The 19,635-nt window shown below is 48.9% G+C and overlaps 1 protein-coding gene across 2 annotated transcripts in view; it reads right to left on the reverse strand.

Moving 5' to 3' along the window:
• The window catches only part of SCAF8 (SR-related CTD associated factor 8), a 1,763,249-nt gene that overhangs the window by 1,194,491 nt on the left and 549,123 nt on the right, over positions 1-19,635 (reverse strand). For both annotated transcript variants that reach the window (XR_014963046.1, XM_085611536.1), the window contains exon 11: positions 18,063-18,212. Coding sequence is in view for 1 of the 2 variants with exons in the window: in XM_085611536.1 (XP_085467662.1) it covers positions 18,063-18,212 (150 nt within the window). In the remaining variant the exon portion in view is untranslated. The remainder of the gene's footprint in view (positions 1-18,062; positions 18,213-19,635) is intronic.

The raw sequence follows: 19,635 nt of genomic DNA on the forward strand, positions 1-19,635 counted from the left end.
TGGCGTCGAACTCCTTCTTCCTTTGAAGGATGTTCTCCATTTCGGCCTCGAGCCGCCTCTTCTTCTTCTCCATCTCGGAGATGCTTTCGGCGTCGACCGCGGGCCTCTTCGACGGAACATGCGTCGACGCCGACCGGTCCTTCTGCGTCGAGCGCCCCGTTTCAAGGGTTGTCTTCGACGATCCTTGCCTTTCAACGTCTTTCGGCTCCAGGGAGTCCTTTTCGAAGGATCCGCTCGGCCTCTTGTCCATGGTTCACCCCTTGGTCGTCGAAGTTTTCGGCGCCGGGGCTCCCTTCGTGGACTTTGACTCAGATTTTCGAGGTATTGTCGGGTGTTTTGAGCTCGACGATTCTCTTACCTCGTCTTCATTTTTCTTGTCGGTCTCTACGACCGTGCAGTTTTCGGGTCCCTCGGCGACGTTGTCCTCTTCGTCTGTGGAGAGGCCCAGATCGTAGAGCGACGGGGCCTTACTCTTGCCATCCATGCTGGCGTTGGCTCTTCTCTGTCGTTCTCTCACCCGGAGCGTCTTCGGCGCGAAGGCTGAGCAGGCGTTGCAGTCCTTGCTCTGGTGGTCGACCGGTAGGCAGAGGTTGCAGACCGGATGCTGGTCCTTCTGCGCGAACTTGTGGTGGCAGTTAGGGCAGAACTTGAATGGTGTCTTGTCCATTGCGCTCAGGGCCTCTGAGTGCGCATCGTCCAAGGGTGTCGAAGAAAAAAGGCGCAAAACTTCCTTCTTCGCGCTCCTGATGTAATATATTCCTTTCTTGTGATGTCCTCGTAGTTAGTTATCGACGAAACTCGCTTTTCCTCCTTCTTCCTTCGATTGTAATTCTGGAGCTTCCCGATGACGATCCAGACCCAACGGCGGAAAAAAGAATCTGAAGATGGCGCCCCAAATGTGGGACTTCCGCATGAAGCACGACGACGTCACGAGAGGTGCACCAAATGGTGGGTCGTCGCCGCCCACCTGGGCTACAAAAAAAAAAAAAGAAAAAAAGAAAGACTACGAATCCGGACCCAACCACAAGATCGCGGAATAATGCTCAGCATAGTGAATCCAGAAAGATCTTCAAGCTGCAAAACTACAGGTACCCTGGGAGGCGGGTGGGCGCATGTGAATCTACACCTCTACAAGCCAAGAACAGATGCTTACTGGGTAAGTAACATTATCAGTTTGAGGCATGTGTGTGAGAAAGTGGCTCTGTATATACTGTTCCCTAATAGGTACAGGGTGTACAGAGTCCACAGTCCCCCAGAGGCTGATAGAGGTCAAAGTTAGGTATGACCTTACTCTCAAAAGTGGTAGCTTGGTCGAGCAGTAAGGCAGTACCAGAGGACAGTGTAAAGCATTTATTGTACACACTCAGTCAGCAAATGGTTTCACACACTCAATAACTGAACTCTAGGCCAATGGTTTATATATATAAAATATATGCTTGTTTTATTTTTAGAACCACAAAGGGGGTAAAAATATACTTTCTCAGAATGAGAGATTGAATATAAATACTTTTGTCTTAAGCAATAAATTTGTGTAAACAGTCACAGTTGGTTGCAATAAATAATCCTATTTCCTAAACATAACAATGCATTGAGCTCAATGGTAAATTCAGGTTATTTGTAATAAATTACTTTTCAGATTACTTTTGGAATTCCAGGTCTGGTTCCTAGATCCAGCCTTGGGTCAGTATTCAGAATCAAGTGATGAGTCGACTTAATAACTGTAATGATTTTTAAATAATATTTAGCTATTTCAAAAGTTAGCACTTAGAAAATATTTCAAAGAAAACATTCAATGGATCTCTATGGCAAGAAATTCAAATTGCAGGTAGAGTACTTTATCGTTACTTTAGTAATCCAGGACTGGGTACCTAGACCCAGGACTGGGGTCCTTATCAAAAACAGGTAAGTAATTTCGTTTGCAGAAATGGTACGATTTTAAAAGAATATTTCAAATTTGCAAAAATAGACACTTAGAAGAAATTTCACAGAAAAGCAGACAATGGTTTCCTATGGGAGAAAAATGAGTTAGAGGCAAGTATAGTTGTGAGTACTTTTCAGGGTCAGGGCTGGGCACCAAGATCCAGCACTGGGAGTTCACCCAGGAACAGGTGAGTAAATTCGTTTTTGTCACTTGGCTGATTTTTGGTGAATTTTTACAGTTTTGAAAAGTTCACACTTAGAAGATTTTTGAAGAAAAAGCCAGTCAATGTTAACCTATGAGGAAAATGAAGTTAGCGGTTTAAGGGTAAGTACTCGACTGGCAGAGTTGAAATTCTGGGCATAGACTCAGGGGTCCCCCAGTGTCAGGTAGGTACAGTTGGTTCACCCTCAGCGGTTTCAGGTCGGCCGGGTGCAGAGTGAGTTAGGCCCAATGTTATCCTATGAGGGATAGGGGGGCCTTGGTTGGTGGCTGCTGTCTGGCAAGCCACGCGGCTGTGGGAGCTGGGCTCCTGGTCACTTACTCAGGGCAAGTGGGGAAGTAAGTTAGTGTAGAGAGTGCACTGCCAGGGCCACTCGGGCGGCTGGGTGCAGGGTGCTTTTGAGCCTTCGGGCGCTCAATAGAAATCAATGGGAATGTTCCGGTTTGGAAAAAGGCTGCAGGCTCGGGGACGAGGATGTTTCCGGTGCCACCACCACTTCGAGGGGTAAGTTGGGTAGTTGTAGGTTAGGTGGGTACCCCGGGATTGGGCACAGGGGGCCGCAGGGCGCCGGGTGCAGGGGTGCCTTTTGACGTCGGGAGTCTTACCCTCTGGTTGATCGCGGTTGGGGTGGCACTCGGTTCTGAGGCTGCAGGCTTCGTCCGGGATGTCGAGGGGGGTCCTTGGGTGCCGGACTCGGGGTCACAGTCGCCGTGGGGTCGTCCTCAGGGTCTTTGTCCACTCCGGCACTGGCCAGGCTTGGCTGGTGCAGAGTGTGTTGGGTCCGCGGTTCCGGGCTGCTGCCAGGGGTTAAAAATAGGTTTCTGAGTAGAGCCTCTACTCATGGGAGTCCCAGGGGCTTAGAGCCAAAAGGTAGCCAGGTCCTCCGGGGTTGGTGAGGTTGCTGGCCACGGGAGATGCCGCGCTGGTGCAGGTTCGAGAGTCGACAGGCAGGTAGGGCTGGGGCCAAAGCAGTTGGTGTCTTCTTCTCTTTTTAGCAGCTGCAGGGCAGGTCCTTGGTCTTCTTGCTCTTCTTGTAGTTTTCTATCTGGAATCTGAGGAAGGAAGGTTCAGGGTGCCCCTAAATACTAGATTTAGGGGTGTTACAGGTACGTGAAGGCCAGGGACCAATGGGTCCTTGTCCTGGGGTGGGTACACCCCCTATCCTGCCTCTCTCCTGTGGGAGGGGGGCAGTAGCCTAATCCTAATAGGGTAGGGCCTCCCATCCTCAAGATGGCGAGAGCCCGGAGATGTGCTTCACCTCGCCTCCCCCACCTGAGGGGTGGGGTGGGCAGGCTGGCACATCCCCTGTCCTTGTATGGGGTTTCCGGCCAAGCTTCCCGCCAGAGTGGGGGGGTTGCAGTGGCCTGGGGAAACTCCAAATGGCGGCCTGCCTTTGAAGCTTCCCTTTGCTCATCCTGGGGGAGGAGATTTCTCACCTCACCTAGGATGTGCATTGTTGCAGGCCCGGGAGAGCAGGGGCTCTCCCACCCAGGGGTCCAGCAACGTGTCTGCTGTGTGGCAGCCTGGGCAGCCTCAGAGCAGACGTGGATTGTAAGTTAGCTGTAAGGGGGCATCTCTAAGATGCCCTCTGGGGTGCTTAGTACATTAAATCCTACACTGGCATCAGTGTGGGTTCAATGTGCTGAGAAGTTTGATACCAAACTTCCCAGGCTTTAGTGTTGCCACTATGGTGCTGTGGAGCTCGTGTTTGACGAGCTCTCAGCACCATGTACTCTTAAATGACAGCACTGCACTTACAGTGCCCAGGAATGGACCCGGGTACTGTAGGGGCACAGGGCTCCTGCTCCTGTGCCCACACCATAGGCGTAATGCACCCAGCTAGAGGGGTGGCTGACATATGCCTTGGCAAGTGTAGGTGATGGGCATGGTACACAGTGATGTGTGCCATGTCAACTCTTTGTTTTGTCCTGCACCCAGACACTCAGCCTGCAAGGGCAGTGTGTGTGTAAGGGTACAGGACCTCTGAGGGTGGCACAATGAGTGCTGCAGCCCTTAGAGGCCTTCCCTGGCCACAGGGCCCTGGGTACCTAGGTACCATTTACTAGGGGCTGACATGTGGCTAGGGTTTGTCAATTTGGAGTTTGTGTGGTTTAAGGAAGGAATATAGGCCCTGGCCACCTGATTGGCAGGAACCCAGGGTACACTCAATCGAAGTACATTCAGCAATTTAGCAAAAAGTGGGGGCATACCATGCAAGAAAGATGGCACTTTCTCACACAACCCCCCCCCCAAACGAAAGGTGATGAGACGAACCTTGTCCTATGGAGTCTTCATTGTGGAAGAACCTGGAAAGTCCATCTGCATTGGCATGGGCAGTCCCTGGTCTGTGTTCCACTTCAAAGTCCATTCCCTGTAGGGAGATGGACCACCTCAGTAGTTTTGGATTTTCCCCTTTCATCTGCATTAGCCATCTGAGAGGTCTGTGGTCAGTTTGAACTAGGAAGTGAGTGCCAAACAAGTATGGCCTCAGCTTCTTCAGGGACCAAACCACAGCAAAGGCCTCCCTCTCAATGGCACTCCAACGCTGCTCTCTAGGGAGTAGCCTTCTGCTTATAAAAGCAACAGGTTGGTCTTGGCCTTCATCATTGGTCTGGGATAGGACCGCTCCTATCCCTAGCTCAGAGGCATCAGTCTGCACTATGAACTGCTTGGCATAATCTGGAGCTTTTAGCATTTGGTGCTGAGCACATTGCTTCTTTTAGGGTGTCAAAAGCCTTTTGACAACTAACTGTCCAGTTAACTTTCTTGGGCATTTTCTTGGAGGTGAGTTCTGTGAGTGGGGTCACAATGGACCCATACCCCTTCACAAACCTCCTGTAGTACCCAGTCAAGCCAAGGAATACCCTGACTTGGGTCTGGGTTGTTGGAGCTATCCAGTCCATGATGGCCTGGATTTTGGGTTGTAAGGGCTGTACCTGGCCTCCACCTACAAGGTGGCCCAAGTACACCACAGTGCCCTGCCCTATCTGGCATTTGGATGCCTTGATAGTGAGACCTGCACTCTGCAGAGCCTCTAAAACCTTCCCAAGGTGGATCAGGTGATCCTGCCAGGTGGAGCTAAAGACAGCAATATCATCAAGATAAGCTGCACTAAAGGACTCCAACCCAGCCAGGACATGGTTCACCAACCTCTGGAAGGTGGCAGGGGCATTCTTTAACCCAAAGGGCATCACAGTAAACTGATAATGCCCATCAGGGGTGGAGAATGCTGTCTTTTCTTTTGCTCCTGGGGCCATGCCAATTTGCCAGTACCCTGCAGTTAAGTCAAAGGTACTGAGAAATTTGGCAGCCCCCAATTTGTCTATCAGTTCATCTGCTTTTGGGATAGGGTGAGCATCTGTCTTCGTGACAGAGTTGAGCCCTCTATAGTCCACACAGAACCTCATCTCTCTCTTTTCACCCTGTTGATAAGGTTTGGGGACCAGAACCACTGGGCTAGCCCAGGGGCTCTCTGAAGGCTCAATGACCCCTAACTCCAGCATCTTGCTGACCTCAGCTTTGATGCTTTCCTTGACTTGATCTGACTGTCGATAGATTTTGTTCTTGACAGGTGCACTGTCACCAGTGTCCACATCATGGGTACACCAGCTTGTCAGACCAGGGGTCAGGGAAAGAGGCTAGCATATTGTTGCAAGACTTGCTTGCAGTCAGTCTGCTGTTGGGCAGAGAGGGCGTCTGAAAAAATCACACCATCTACTGACCCATCTTTTGGGCTGTAGGATAGGAGGTCAGGGAGTGGCTCACTCTCTGCTTCCTGTTCTTCATCAGTCACCATCAGCATGGTGATGTCAGCCCTATCATTGTAGAGTTTAAGGCGGTTCACATGGATGACCCTTTTGGGTGTCCTGCTAGTGCCCAGGTCAACTAGATAGGTGACCTCACTCTCTCTCTCTAGGATAGGGTAAGGGCCACTCCATTTGTCTTGGAGAGCCCTTGGTGCCACTGGCTCCAAAACCCACACCTGTTGCCCTGGTTGAAATTCAACCAGTGCAGCTTTTTGGTCATACCAGTGCTTCTGGAGCTCCTGGCTGGCCTCAAGGTTCTTGGATGCCTTTTCCATATACTCAGCCATTCTGGACCTTAGGCCAAGCACATAGTCCACTATGTCCTGTTTGGGTTCTTGAAGAGGCCTCTCCCAGCCCTCCTTTACAAGACACAGTGGTCCCCTTACAGGATGACCAAACAGAATTTCAAAGGGTGAGAAACCTACTCCCTTCTGTGGCACTTCCCTGTAAGCGAAAAGCAAGCATGGTAACAGGACATCCCACCTCCTTTTGAGTTTCTCAGGGAGTCCCATGATCATACCTTTCAATGTCTTGTTGAACCTCTCAACAAGGCCATTGGTTTGTGGGTGGTAGGGTGTAGTAAACTTGTACTGCACTCCACACTCTTTCCACATGTGTGTTAGGTAAGCAGACATGAAGTTGGAACCTCTGTCTGAAACCACCTCCTTAGGAAAACCCACCCTGGTGAAGACACCCAGGAGGGCCTTGGCTACTGCAGGAGCTGTAGTAGTCCCAAGTGGAATTGCTTCAGGGTACCTAGTAGCATGATCCACTACTACTAGAATTAATTTGTTCCCTGAGGCGGTGGGAGGTTCAAGTGGACCCACAATGTCCACACCTACCCTTTCAAAGGGGACCCCCACCACTGGTAGTGGAATGAGGGGGGCCTTTGGGTGGCCACCTGTCTTGCCACTGGCCTGACAGGTAACACAGGAGCTGACAAACTCCTTCACCTTTTGGTGCATCTGGGGCCAGTAAAAGTGACTCACTAACCTTTCCCAAGTTTTGGATTGCCCCAGATGTCCAGCTAAGGGGATGTCATGAGCCAAAGTTAGGAGGAACTCCCTGTACTTCTGTGGCACTACCACCCTCCTGGTGGCTCCAGGAGTGGGGTCTCTTGCCTCAGCATACAGTAATCCCTCTTCCCAATAAGCTCTGTGGGTACCACTGACATCTCCCCTGGCTTCTGAAGCAGCTTGTTGTCTCAGGCTTTCAAGAGTGGGACAGTCTCGCTGACCCTGGCACAGCTCTTCCCTAGAGGGTCCCCCTGGGCCCAAGAGTTCAACCTGGTAAGGGTCAAGCTCCATGGACTCAGTTCCCTCAGGGGTATCTACATCCTCTCCAGGGGGAGAGGGGTTCTGAGTGTTTGGCTGTACAGAAGCTGGTCCCCCAGTCTTCTTGCCCTTCCTCTTGGTTGGTTGGGCCATTATTCCAGGCTCCAAACCTACTTTTTCACCCTTCCTCTTGCTCTGTGCTCTGGTTTGCACACACACCAATTCAGGGATGCCCATCATGGCTGCATGGGCCTTTAACTCAACCTCAGCCCAGGCTGAGGTTTCCAGATCATTTCCAAGCAGACATGCAGCTGGCAACTTTGGAGAGACCACTACCTGTTTCAGGCCAGTAACCCCCCCCCCCCCAGCCTAATGTTACCATGGCCATGGGATGACTAGTGGTGACACTGTCAGCGTTGGTGACTGGGTAAGACTTCCCAATCAAGTATTGCTCAGGGGAAACCAGTGTGTCTTTCACCATAGTGACACTGGCACCTGTATCCCTCAGAGCTTCTACCCTAGTTCCATTCACCCAGGGGTACTGTAAGTATTTCTTTAAGTTAGAGGGCCACACAGCCACAGTGGCAAACTCCACTTCTCCCAGGGAGACTAAACTTGCTTCAGTGTGTTCCCAGATTTGCTCAGGGTACACCTCTGATCCCATTTGTATACTTGCTGCCCCAGGAGTAGCTGTACTGGGTGCCTTAGGGGCTTTGTTTTGGGGGCAAGATACAGTTAGGTGTCCCTGCTTTTTACAGGTATTACACCAGGCCTTTAATGGATCAAAGTTCTTCCCCCTATATGGTTGGGGCACATAGGGAGTAGTTTGGGTCCCACCCACCTGAATAGGTTTTTGGGGCCCTTTGGAAGACTCAGACTTTTTATCTTGGGGATTCTCACCACCTTTCCCCTGGGGAGGTTTTGTGACCACTTTCTTTTGGTCACCCCCAGTGGTTGTCTTGGTCACCCTAGTCTAGACCCAGTGGTCTGCCTTCTTTCCCAATTCTTGGGGAGAAATTAGACCTAGGTCTACCAAATGCTGATGCAACTTTTCATTTGTGCAGTTACTCAAAATATGTTCCTTCATGAATAAATTGTACAATCCAGTAAAATCCTGCACACCATGTCCAGCTAACCAACCATCCAGTGTCTTCACTGAGAAATCTACAAAATCAATCCAGGACTGGGTCTGGGTTTTGTGAGCCCCCCTGAATCTAATTCTATACTCCTCAGTGGTGAATCCAAATCCCTCAATCAGAGCTTTCTTCATGAGGTCATAGGATCCTGCTTCTGGCCCAGAGAGAGTCAGAAGCCTGTCCCTGCAGTTACCAGAGAACAGTTCCCACAGGAGTGCCCCCCAGAGAGGTTTCTTTACTTTCCTGATATCACAAGCCCTCTCAAAGGCTGTGAACCATTTGGTGATATCATCACCTTCCTCAAATTTAGGGACAATCCCTTTGGGGATTATAGGGTCAGAAGTTTCCTCCCTATCCTTGTTTTTGTTATTGCTGCCACCATTGATGGGTGCTAAACCCATCTCTCTCCTTTCCTTTTCTAGGGCCAGGAGTCTGGACTCTAGATCTATTCTTCTGGCCAGCCTCACAAGGCAGTCCACTTCACTGGGGGTCCCTCAGTGTTGTCTCTGGGACCAGAGCCACCTGTGTGGTCTCTAGGTGCCCAGATGCTATGTCTTGAGTTGGAGGGTATGGGTGCCATCTCCTCCCTAGGGAATAGTATGGGGAGGTTGTTGTCCACCTCCCCTGTTTCCCTTTCCTCATCTGACTGGCCATCACCATGTTCAGATGGGTGGTCTTTAGCATACTCAGCCAGGAGCTTCTGGAGCCCTTGTTTGGATGGATGCAGACCCATTTGTAAATTTTTGAGTTTACATAAGGACCTCAATTCCTTGAAAGACAAGTGTAAGTAAGGTGTGAGGTCGAGCTCCTCCACCAGGTCCAGGTCATTATTATCACTAATAGCTGGGTTTGTTTGAGACATTCTAACCTGACAGTTCTAACCCTCTACCCTGACTATAGTGACTTGTATGTTTCTAAAATTCTAATGGGACTTAAGCAAGGCCCTAGCAAGACTTTTAGTAATTTTGGAAAGACCAATCAGAATTCTAAAGGCAATTTTTAAGAGTTCTGTTGTGTGATCAGATGGTAACCAAGTAGTCCAACAAATGCAAGTTTGTATCCCACCGCTGATCCACCAATGTGAGAAAGTGGCTCTGTATATACTGTTCCCTAATAGGTACAGGGTGTACAGAGTCCACAGTCCCCCAGAGGCTGATAGAGGTCAAAGTTAGGTATGACCTTACTCTCAAAAGTGGTAGCTTGGTCGAGCAGTAAGGCAGTACCAGAGGACAGTGTAAAGCATTTATTGTACACACTCAGTCAGCAAATGGTTTCACACACTCAATAACTGAACTCTAGGCCAATGGTTTATATATATAAAATATATGCTTGTTTTATTTTTAGAACCACAAAGGGGGTAAAAATATACTTTCTCAGAATGAGAGATTGAATATAAATACTTTTGTCTTAAGCAATAAATTTGTGTAAACAGTCACAGTTGGTTGCAATAAACAATCCTATTTCCTAAACATAACAATGCATTGAGCTCAATGGTAAATTCAGGATATTTGTAATAAATTACTTTTCAGATTACTTTTGGAATTCCAGGTCTGGTTCCTAGATCCAGCCTTGGGTCAGTATTCAGAATCAAGTGATGAGTCGACTTAATAACTGTAATGATTTTTAAATAATATTTAGCTATTTCAAAAGTTAGCACTTAGAAAATATTTCAAAGAAAACATTCAATGGATCTCTATGGCAAGAAATTCAAATTGCAGGTAGAGTACTTTATCGTTACTTTAGTAATCCAGGACTGGGTACCTAGACCCAGGACTGGGGTCCTTATCAAAAACAGGTAAGTCATTTCGTTTGCAGAAATGGTACGATTTTAAAAGAATATTTCAAATTTGCAAAAATAGACACTTAGAAGAAATTTCACAGAAAAGCAGACAATGGTTTCCTATGGGAGAAAAATGAGTTAGAGGCAAGTATAGTTGTGAGTACTTTTCAGGGTCAGGGCTGGGCACCAAGATCCAGCACTGGGAGTTCACCCAGGAACAGGTGAGTAAATTCGTTTTTGTCACTTGGCTGATTTTTGGTGAATTTTTACAGTTTTGAAAAGTTCACACTTAGAAGATTTTTGAAGAAAAAGCCAGTCAATGTTAACCTATGAGGAAAATGAAGTTAGCGGTTTAAGGGTAAGTACTCGACTGGCAGAGTTGAAATTCTGGGCATAGACTCAGGGGTCCCCCAGTGTCAGGTAGGTACAGTTGGTTCACCCTCAGCGGTTTCAGGACGGCCGGGTGCAGAGTGAGTTAGGCCCAATGTTATCCTATGAGGGATAGGGGGGCCTTGGTTGGTGGCTGCTGTCTGGCAAGCCACGCGGCTGTGGGAGCTGGGCTCCTGGTCACTTACTCAGGGCAAGTGGGGAAGTAAGTTAGTGTAGAGAGTGCACTGCCAGGGCCACTCGGGCGGCTGGGTGCAGGGTGCTTTTGAGCCTTCGGGCGCTCAATAGAAATCAATGGGAATGTTCCGGTTTGGAAAAAGGCTGCAGGCTCGGGGACGAGGATGTTTCCGGTGCCACCACCACTTCGAGGGGCAAGTTGGGTAGTTGTAGGTTAGGTGGGTACCCCGGGATTGGGCACAGGGGGCCGCAGGGCGCCGGGTGCAGGGGTGCCTTTTGACGTCGGGAGTCTTACCCTCTGGTTGATCGCGGTTGGGGTGGCACTCGGTTCTGAGGCTGCAGGCTTCGTCCGGGATGTCGAGGGGGGTCCTTGGGTGCCGGACTCGGGGTCACAGTCGCCGTGGGGTCGTCCTCAGGGTCTTTGTCCACTCCGGCACTGGCCAGGCTTGGCTGGTGCAGAGTGTGTTGGGTCCGCGGTTCCGGGCTGCTGCCAGGGGTTAAAAATAGGTTTCTGAGTAGAGCCTCTACTCATGGGAGTCCCAGGGGCTTAGAGCCAAAAGGTAGCCAGGTCCTCCGGGGTTGGTGAGGTTGCTGGCCACGGGAGATGCCGCGCTGGTGCAGGTTCAAGAGTCGACAGGCCGGTAGGGCTGGGGCCAAAGCAGTTGGTGTCTTCTTCTCTTTTTAGCAGCTGCAGGGCAGGTCCTTGGTCTTCTTGCTCTTCTTGTAGTTTTCTATCTGGAATCTGAGGAAGGAAGGTTCAGGGTGCCCCTAAATACTAGATTTAGGGGCGTTACAGGTACGTGGAGGCCAGGGACCAATGGGTCCTTGTCCTGGGGTGGGTACACCCCCTATCCTGCCTCTCTCCTGTGGGAGGGGGGCAGTAGCCTAATCCTAATAGGGTAGGGCCTCCCATCCTCAAGATGGCGAGAGCCCGGAGATGTGCTTCACCTCGCCTCCCTCACCTGAGGGGTGGGGTGGGCAGGCTGGCACATCCCCTGTCCTTGTATGGGGTTTCCGGCCAAGCTTCCCGCCAGAGTGGGGGGGTTGCAGTGGCCTGGGGAAACTCCAAATGGCGGCCTGCCTTTGAAGCTTCCCTTTGCTCATCCTGGGGGAGGAGATTTCTCACCTCACCTAGGATGTGCATTGTTGCAGGCCCGGGAGAGCAGGGGCTCTCCCACCCAGGGGTCCAAGCAACGTGTCTGCTGTGTGGCAGCCTGGGCAGCCTCAGAGCAGACGTGGATTGTAAGTTAGCTGTAAGGGGGCATCTCTAAGATGCCCTCTGGGGTGCTTAGTACATTAAATCCTACACTGGCATCAGTGTGGGTTCAATGTGCTGAGAAGTTTGATACCAAACTTCCCAGGCTTTAGTGTTGCCACTATGGTGCTGTGGAGCTCGTGTTTGACAAGCTCTCAGCACCATGGACTCTTAAATGACAGCACTGCACTTACAGTGCCCAGGAATGGACCCGGGTACTGTAGGGGCACAGGGCTCCTGCTCCTGTGCCCACACCATAGGCGTAATGCACCCAGCTAGAGGGGTGGCTGACATATGCCTTGGCAAGTGTAGGTGATGGGCATGGTACACAGTGATGTGTGCCATGTCAACTCTTTGTTTTGTCCTGCACCCAGACACTCAGCCTGCCAGGGCAGTGTGTGTGTAAGGGTACAGGGCCTCTGAGGGTGGCACAATGAGTGCTGCAGCCCTTAGAGGCCTTCCCTGGCCACAGGGCCCTGGGTACCTAGGTACCATTTACTAGGGGCTGACATGTGGCTAGGGTTTGTCAATTTGGAGTTTGTGTGGTTTAAGGAAGGAACATAGGCCCTGGGCACCTGATTGGCAGGAACCCAGGGTACACTCAATCGAAGTACATTCAGCAATTTAGCAAAAAGTGGGGGCATACCATGCAAGAAAGATGGCACTTTCTCACAATGTGTGCTTAGATACAACTGCTTTGCATAGACTACAAAGCAGTATACTCCCAAGCGATGGCTAACCTGTAGATGTTGCAGTCGTTTGAATTAGGGTTGCAAGTACTGCATGGCCTACATTAGCTTGTTGACGTGCTAACCCATCTACACAATAGTGTTTGGTAAATGTGTGCGGTGTAGACCATGTTAATGCCTTACATATGTCAGCTTGAGGAATGTTACCTAAAAAGGCCACAGAAGCACTTATTTTGCGAGTGGAATGTGTTCTAGGGGGTATGGATAAAGTTCTCTTTAGCATGTTTGAATGCATTTAACAATTCATCTTGCAATACCAGATTTAGAGATGGGATTGCCTTTGTGAGGTAGAACAAATTAAACAAACAGTAGTTTAGTTTTGCGAAACTCTTTTGTTGAATCTATGTAGTACAATAACGCTCTTTTAACGTCAAGCGTGTGAAGAGCGTGTTCTGCTACAGAATCAGGATGAGGAAAGAAGACTGGTAACTCAACAGATTGGTTTATATGAAAAGCAGAAACCACTTTGGGAAGGAATCAAGGGTTGGTGCGTAGAGCTACCGTGTCTGCGTAGCTGAAGGCAAATGCTACTTACCAGTATGCATCTGTTCTTGGCATGTAGAGCTGCAGATCTACACACTGTGCATAGATCGCCATCTGGTGTTGGGCCCGGATGTTTGCAGTTGTTTTTCCTCTTGGAAAGTCTTTGGAAGTCACGAGGTATGTGACTCCTCCCATGGATCTTATTGTGCATGGGCTTCGGCTCCATCCTCAGATTGTTTTTCGCCAGCAGGGAAATAATGGAGCGTAGTAATAAACAGTGAAGATGCCCATGTGTGTTGTATCTAAATAAGATAAACTGGAACAGATAAAGGTAGCCGGGGAGGCGGGTGGGCGTGTGTAGATCTGCAGCTCTACATGCCAAGAACAGATGCATACTGGTAAGTAGCATTTGCCGTTCGAGGCATATGAGCTGGAGATTACACACTGTGCATAGATTATATAGCAGTACCCATCCTTAGCAGCGACCACCATGTGAGAAAGTGGCTCTGTATATACTGTTCCTTAATAGGTACAGGGTGTACAGAGTCCACAGTCCCCCAGAGGCTGATAGAGGTCAAAGTTAGGTATGACCTTACTCTCAAAAGTGGTAGCTTGGTCCAGCAGTAAGGCAGTATCAGAGGACAGTGTAAAGCATTTGTTGTACACACTCAGTCAGCAAATGGTTTCACACACTCAATAACTGAACTCTAGGCCAATGGATTATATATAAAAAATATATGCTTGTTTTATTTTAGAACCAACACTTGGATTTAAAATATACTTTCTCAGCATGAGATGTTTCATATAAATACTTTTGCAAAATGCAATAGACTTTTGTAAACAGTTACAAGTGGTTGCAGTAGGCAACTATTTTTTTTAAACCCAACAATGCATTGAGCTCAATGGGAAATTCAGGTTATTTGCAACAGATTACTTTTTAGATTACTTTTGGAATTCCAGGACTGGATCCTAGATTTAGTCCTGGGTCAGTACTCAGAATCAAGTGATGAAAGTCGGCTTAATTACTGATTTTTAAACAATATTTAGCTATTTTAAAAGTTGACACTTAGAAAATATTTCAAAGGAAACAGGCAATGATTCCCTATGGAAGAAAATTCAGGTTACAGGTACAGTAGGTTCTCGTTACTTTTGTAATCCAGTACTGTGTGCCTAGACTCAGTACTGGGACCTTTATCCAAAACAGGTACTTAATTACGTTTTCCGATATTATACGATTTTTTAAGAATATTTAAAGATTGCAGAAATCGACACTTAGAAGAAATTTCACAGAAAAACAGTCAATGGTTTCCTATGGAAGAAAAATGAGTTAAGGGTAAGTACAGTTGTAAGTATTTCTCAGAGTCAGTGCTGGGCACCAAGATCCAGCACTGGGAGCTCACCTAAGAGCAGGTGAGTAATTGTGTTTGTTACTCGGCTGATTTTTGGTGAATATTTTAAGATTTAAAAAGTCCACACTTTGAAAAAATTTCAGGAAAAAGCCAGTCAATGTTACCCTATGAGAAAAATAGAGTTTGCGGTTTAAGGGTAAGTACTCGACTGGCAGAGTTGAGGTTCTGGGCATAGACTCAAGGGTCCCCCAGGGTCAGGTAGGTAAAGTTGGTTCACACTCAGCGGCTCTAGGGCGGCCGGGTGCAGAGAGAGTTAGGCCCAATGTTATCCTATGAGGGATAGGGGGGCCTTGGTTGGTGGCTGCTGACTGGCAAGCCACGTGGCTGTGGGAGCTGAGCTCCTGGTCACTTACTCAGGGCAAGTGGGTAGGTGTAGAGTTTTCACTGCCAGGGCCACTCGGGCGGCTGGGTGCAGAGTGCTTTTGAGCCGTCGGGCGCTCAATTGATTTCAATGGGAAATCTCCGGTTTAGAAAAAGACTGCAAGCCCGGGGACGAGGACTCTTCAGGTGCCACCACCACTTCTAGAGGAAAGTTGGGTAGTTGGAGGATAGGAAGGTACACCGGGATTGGGCACAGGGGGCTGTGGGGCGCCGCGTGCAGGGGTGCATTTTGGTGTCGGGAAATCTTACCCTCTGTTGATCGTGGTTGGGGGGGCACCTTGTTCTGAGGCTGCAGGCTTCTTCAGGAGTGTCGAGGGAGGGCCTTGGGTGCCGGACTCGGGGTCACAGTCGCCGTGGGGTCGTCCTCAGGGTCTTTGTTCACTCTGGCACTGGCCAGGCCTGGCTGGTGCAAAGTGTGCTGGGTTCGCGGTTCCGGGCTGCTGCCAGGGATTAGAGATAGGTTTCGAGTAGAGCCTCTACTCATGGGAGTCCCAGGGGCTTAGAGCCAAAAGGTAGCCAGATCCTCCGGGGTTGGTGAGGTCGCTGGCCACAAGAGGTGCCGGGTTGGAGCAGGAGCAGGTTCGAGGATCGACAGGCCGGGAGGGCTGGGGCCAAAGCAGTTGGTGTCTTCCTCTTTTCAGCAGCTGCAGGGCAGATCTTCTTTCTTCTTGATCTTTGTAGTTTCGAATCTGGAATCTGGGGAAGGAAGGTTCAGGGAGCCCCTAAATACTAGATTTAGGGGCGTTACAAGTAGGTGAAGGGGAGGGACCAATGGCTCCCTGTCCTGGGGTGGGTACACCCCCTATCCTGCCTCTCTCCTGTGGGAGGGGGGCAGTAGCCTAGCCTTGATAGGGTAGAGCTCCCCATCTTCAAGATGGCGAGAACCCGGAGATGTCCTTGCCTCTCGCCTCCCCCACCTGAGGGGTGGGGTTGGCAGGCTGGCACATCCCCTGTCCTTATTTGGGGTTTCCAGCCAAAGCTTCCCGCCAGAGTGGGGGTTGCAGGGGCCTGGGGAAGCTCACAGAGGTGGCATGCCTTTGAAGCTTCCCCCTGCCCATCCTGGGGGAGGAGATTTAGCACCTCGCCGAGGATGTGCATTGTTGCAGGCCCAGGAGAGCTGGGGCTCTCCTACCCAGGGGTCCAGCAACATGTCTGCTGGGTGGCAGCCTAAGCAGCCTCGGAGCAGACATGGATTGAAGGTTAGGTTTAAGGGGGCACCTCTAAGATGCCCTCTGGGGTGCTGGGTACATTAAATCCCACACTGACATCAGTGTGGGTTTAATGTGCTGAGAAGTTTGATACCAAACTTCTCAGTCTTCAGTGTTGCCATTATGATGCTGTGGAGTTCGTGTTTGACGAGCTCTCAGCACCAAGTACTCTTAAATGGCAGCACTGCACTTACAGTGCCCAGGAATGGACCTGGGGACTGTAGGGGCACAGGGCTCCTGCTCCTGTGCCCACACCATTGGCATAAGGCACCCAGCTAGAGGGGTGACTGATGTGTGCCATGTCGACTTGGTTTTTGTCTTGCACCCAAACACTCAGCCTGCAAAGGCAGTGTGTGTGTGTAAGGGTACAGGGCCTCTAAGGGTGGCACAAGGAGTTCTGCAGCCCTTAGAGGCATTCCCTCGTCACAGGGCCCTGGGTACCATTTACCAGGGGCTGACATGTGGCCAGTGTTTGCCAATTTGGGTTTGGTTTGTTTTAGGGAAGGAACATAGGCCCTGGGCACCTGATTGGCAGGAGTCCAGGGCATACTCAGTCAAAGTACATTCAGCAAAAAGTGGGGCCATACCATGCAAGAAAGATGGCACTTTCTCACAATATGTGGAGATGCATATCTGTTTATCACATATATGATTGTGTTTCCGGGGTCCCGCACATGGGCGGAAATATTCTAGTGCTTCTGACTATTGATGAGGATCCCCTGAAAGAGAAGGGGGCCGGCTCCTGATAGCAGGGGAGGCTGGGGGTCGCGTTACAAAGGCAGCAATGCCTTTGAAGCGCCCCTGCCACAGATGGCTCTTTCTTGCCAGGGGGAGGTGTGACCAACTACGCCCAGGAAAGGCTTTGTTTCTGAGCTCAAGGAGCAAAGACTCCCACCCCAGGGGTCCAGAAACATGTCTCGTGGTGGCAGGCTGGTGTGTACCAGTCAGGGAACCCTCCAGAGGCTCGTCATTTTTCAGGGGGCATCTCTAAGATGCCTTCTGAGTGCATTTTTCATGAAATCCCACACTGGCATCAGTGTGGGTTTAATGTGCTGAGAAGTTTGATACCAAACTTCTCAGTTTTCAGTGCAGCCATTATGGTACTGTGGAGTTCGTAATGACTAACTCCCAGCACCATATACTCTTAATGGCATTACTGTACTTACAATGGCTACGAATTGGTCTTGACACTGTAGGGGTACAGGGCTCATGCACATGTATCCTCACCACTGGTATAGTGCACCCAGCTAGAGGGGTGGCAGAAATATGCCAGGGCAATGGGTGGTAGGCATGACACACAGGGATGTGTGCCATGACGACTCTTCACTTTGTTCTGCATCAAAACGTGAGTGAGTGAAGGTGCAGGACCTCTAAGGGAGGCACAATACGTGCTGCAGCCCTTCGAGGCCTTCCCTGGCCACAGTGCCCTTGGTACCTTTTACAAGGGTGGACATGTGCACAGAGAGGTGCCAACTGGAGGTACAAGGTACCGTTTTTGGGAAAGAACACAGGCCCTGGGAACCTGATTGGCAGAGGACCCAGGGAACATCAAGTCAAAGTGCATCAGTAGTCTGGCAAAAAGTGTGTGTGGGGGGGGGGGTGTTACTGCAACAGAAACCCAGCTTCCTACACTTAGTCACTGGATATATTTGAAAAGACTTCTTCGAACAACAGCTACTTGTAACATCCAAACCCAACAGATGGCAGGAGTATACAGAGCACGTGGATCTACACCCAAACATACTACAAACATTATTTTTCCTGCAATATGTTATTGCTGAGCTTCCCTCCGTTGCAGAGAAATATTCTTTCTCTCTAACTCTACATCCTAGATACTGTTTTCCTATGAGTATATTTGCATTAAGATGGCCGTTACCTCTTGTTCCATTTCTCGTGACTCTTCTAGTTTAGATTCTGCCTCCTGGAACTGTTGCTGACTGCTTCCCTGCGACGGTGAACCAGAATTCTCAGAACCAAAAGTCACTTCCTGGCTTTCCTGACTTTCTTGATTTTCTTGTGTAATCGTCTAAAAGGAAAACATTTATGAAAACATCAAAATTAAGACGTATCACATTGTAACTTTATAACTTGTACGTACAGTCTAAGGAACACAGTCAAAACTTATTTCAAATCTGTTCTAAGAATACTTTGGCTATAAAAAGAAAGGTCTCAACATACAAATTTATATAATTAAAAATGTACTTCATTGCTACAAAAGAAATTAAAAGTAGCCAAGGCTCGAAAACTTATACAAGTCATACATTTATTAACAATGCAAAGACAACAACAGGGCGCAGCTGTGAGGAATAATTGATGATTACAAGAATAAAACAAAGAAAAATTGTTATGCAGAGTTTGGTACTCTAAGCACAGTAATGTAGACTTTGATACTCTAGCAAAATGACCAAAATAGATATTTACAATACCAAAGAAGAGGGATTAAACATCTGAACTGCTTACCAATCTATGTACATTCTGCTGCCCAGGTTCATATTAAAATATGTAGACAAGAGATTAAAAACTGCTTTGTACAGAAGAGCGCAGGGTGGAGTAGGGCTGTTAATGCATAGGAGCTTGAGAAGTAGAAGAATTGGTATATCAAGAACTTTTACTTTCTGCAAGATGAGAATTACGATATATGTTTGATGTGTTCATAGTATGCGTGCCAAGGACATCTCTAGCAAAACACAGACGTTCCCATTTGAATGGTGAAATAAATATTAACTGGGACTGTTCCTACTTGATGTCACCGCAATAGAAAATGCAAAAGACTATCCAACAGAGAAAACTTGTCAATTTGTCAAATAAATCAGTTCTACCACAAGTAACAAAATGACTGTTTGTTACCTGCAGCAATTGCTGGACTTGTGCAAGGGCAGTGTGTGTGTGTGTGTGTGTTAGGGTACAGGGACTCTAAGGGTGCCACAATGAGTGCTGCAGCCCTTAGAGGCCTTCCCTGGTCACAAGGCCCTGGGTACCTAGGGTACCATTTACCAGGGGCTGACATGTGGCCAGGGTTTGCCAATTTGGGTTTTAGGTGTTTAGGGAAGGAACACATGCACTGGGCACCTGATTGGCAGGAGCCCAGGGCACACTCAGTCAAAGTACATTCAGCAATTCAGCAAAAAGTGGGGGCATACCATGCAAGAAAGATGGCACTTTCTCACATATACTGTACCCAAATAGGTACAGGGTGTATAGAGTCCACAGTCGCCAGAGATTTGGCAGAGGTTAAAGTTAGATATAACCATACTCTCTAAAGTGGTAGCTTGGTCGAGCAGTAAGGCAGTATCAGAGGACAGTGTGTACACACTCAGTCAGCAAATGGTCTCACACACTCAAGAACTGAACTCTAGCCCAATTGGTTTGTATATAAAAATATATAGTTTTATTTTAGAACCACAAGTAGGTATCAAAATACTTTCTCAGAATGAGATGCTTTACTTAAA

Source organism: Triturus cristatus, chromosome 6 (genome assembly GCF_964204655.1).
Source record: "Triturus cristatus chromosome 6, aTriCri1.1, whole genome shotgun sequence".
NCBI lineage: Eukaryota > Metazoa > Chordata > Amphibia > Caudata > Salamandridae > Triturus > Triturus cristatus.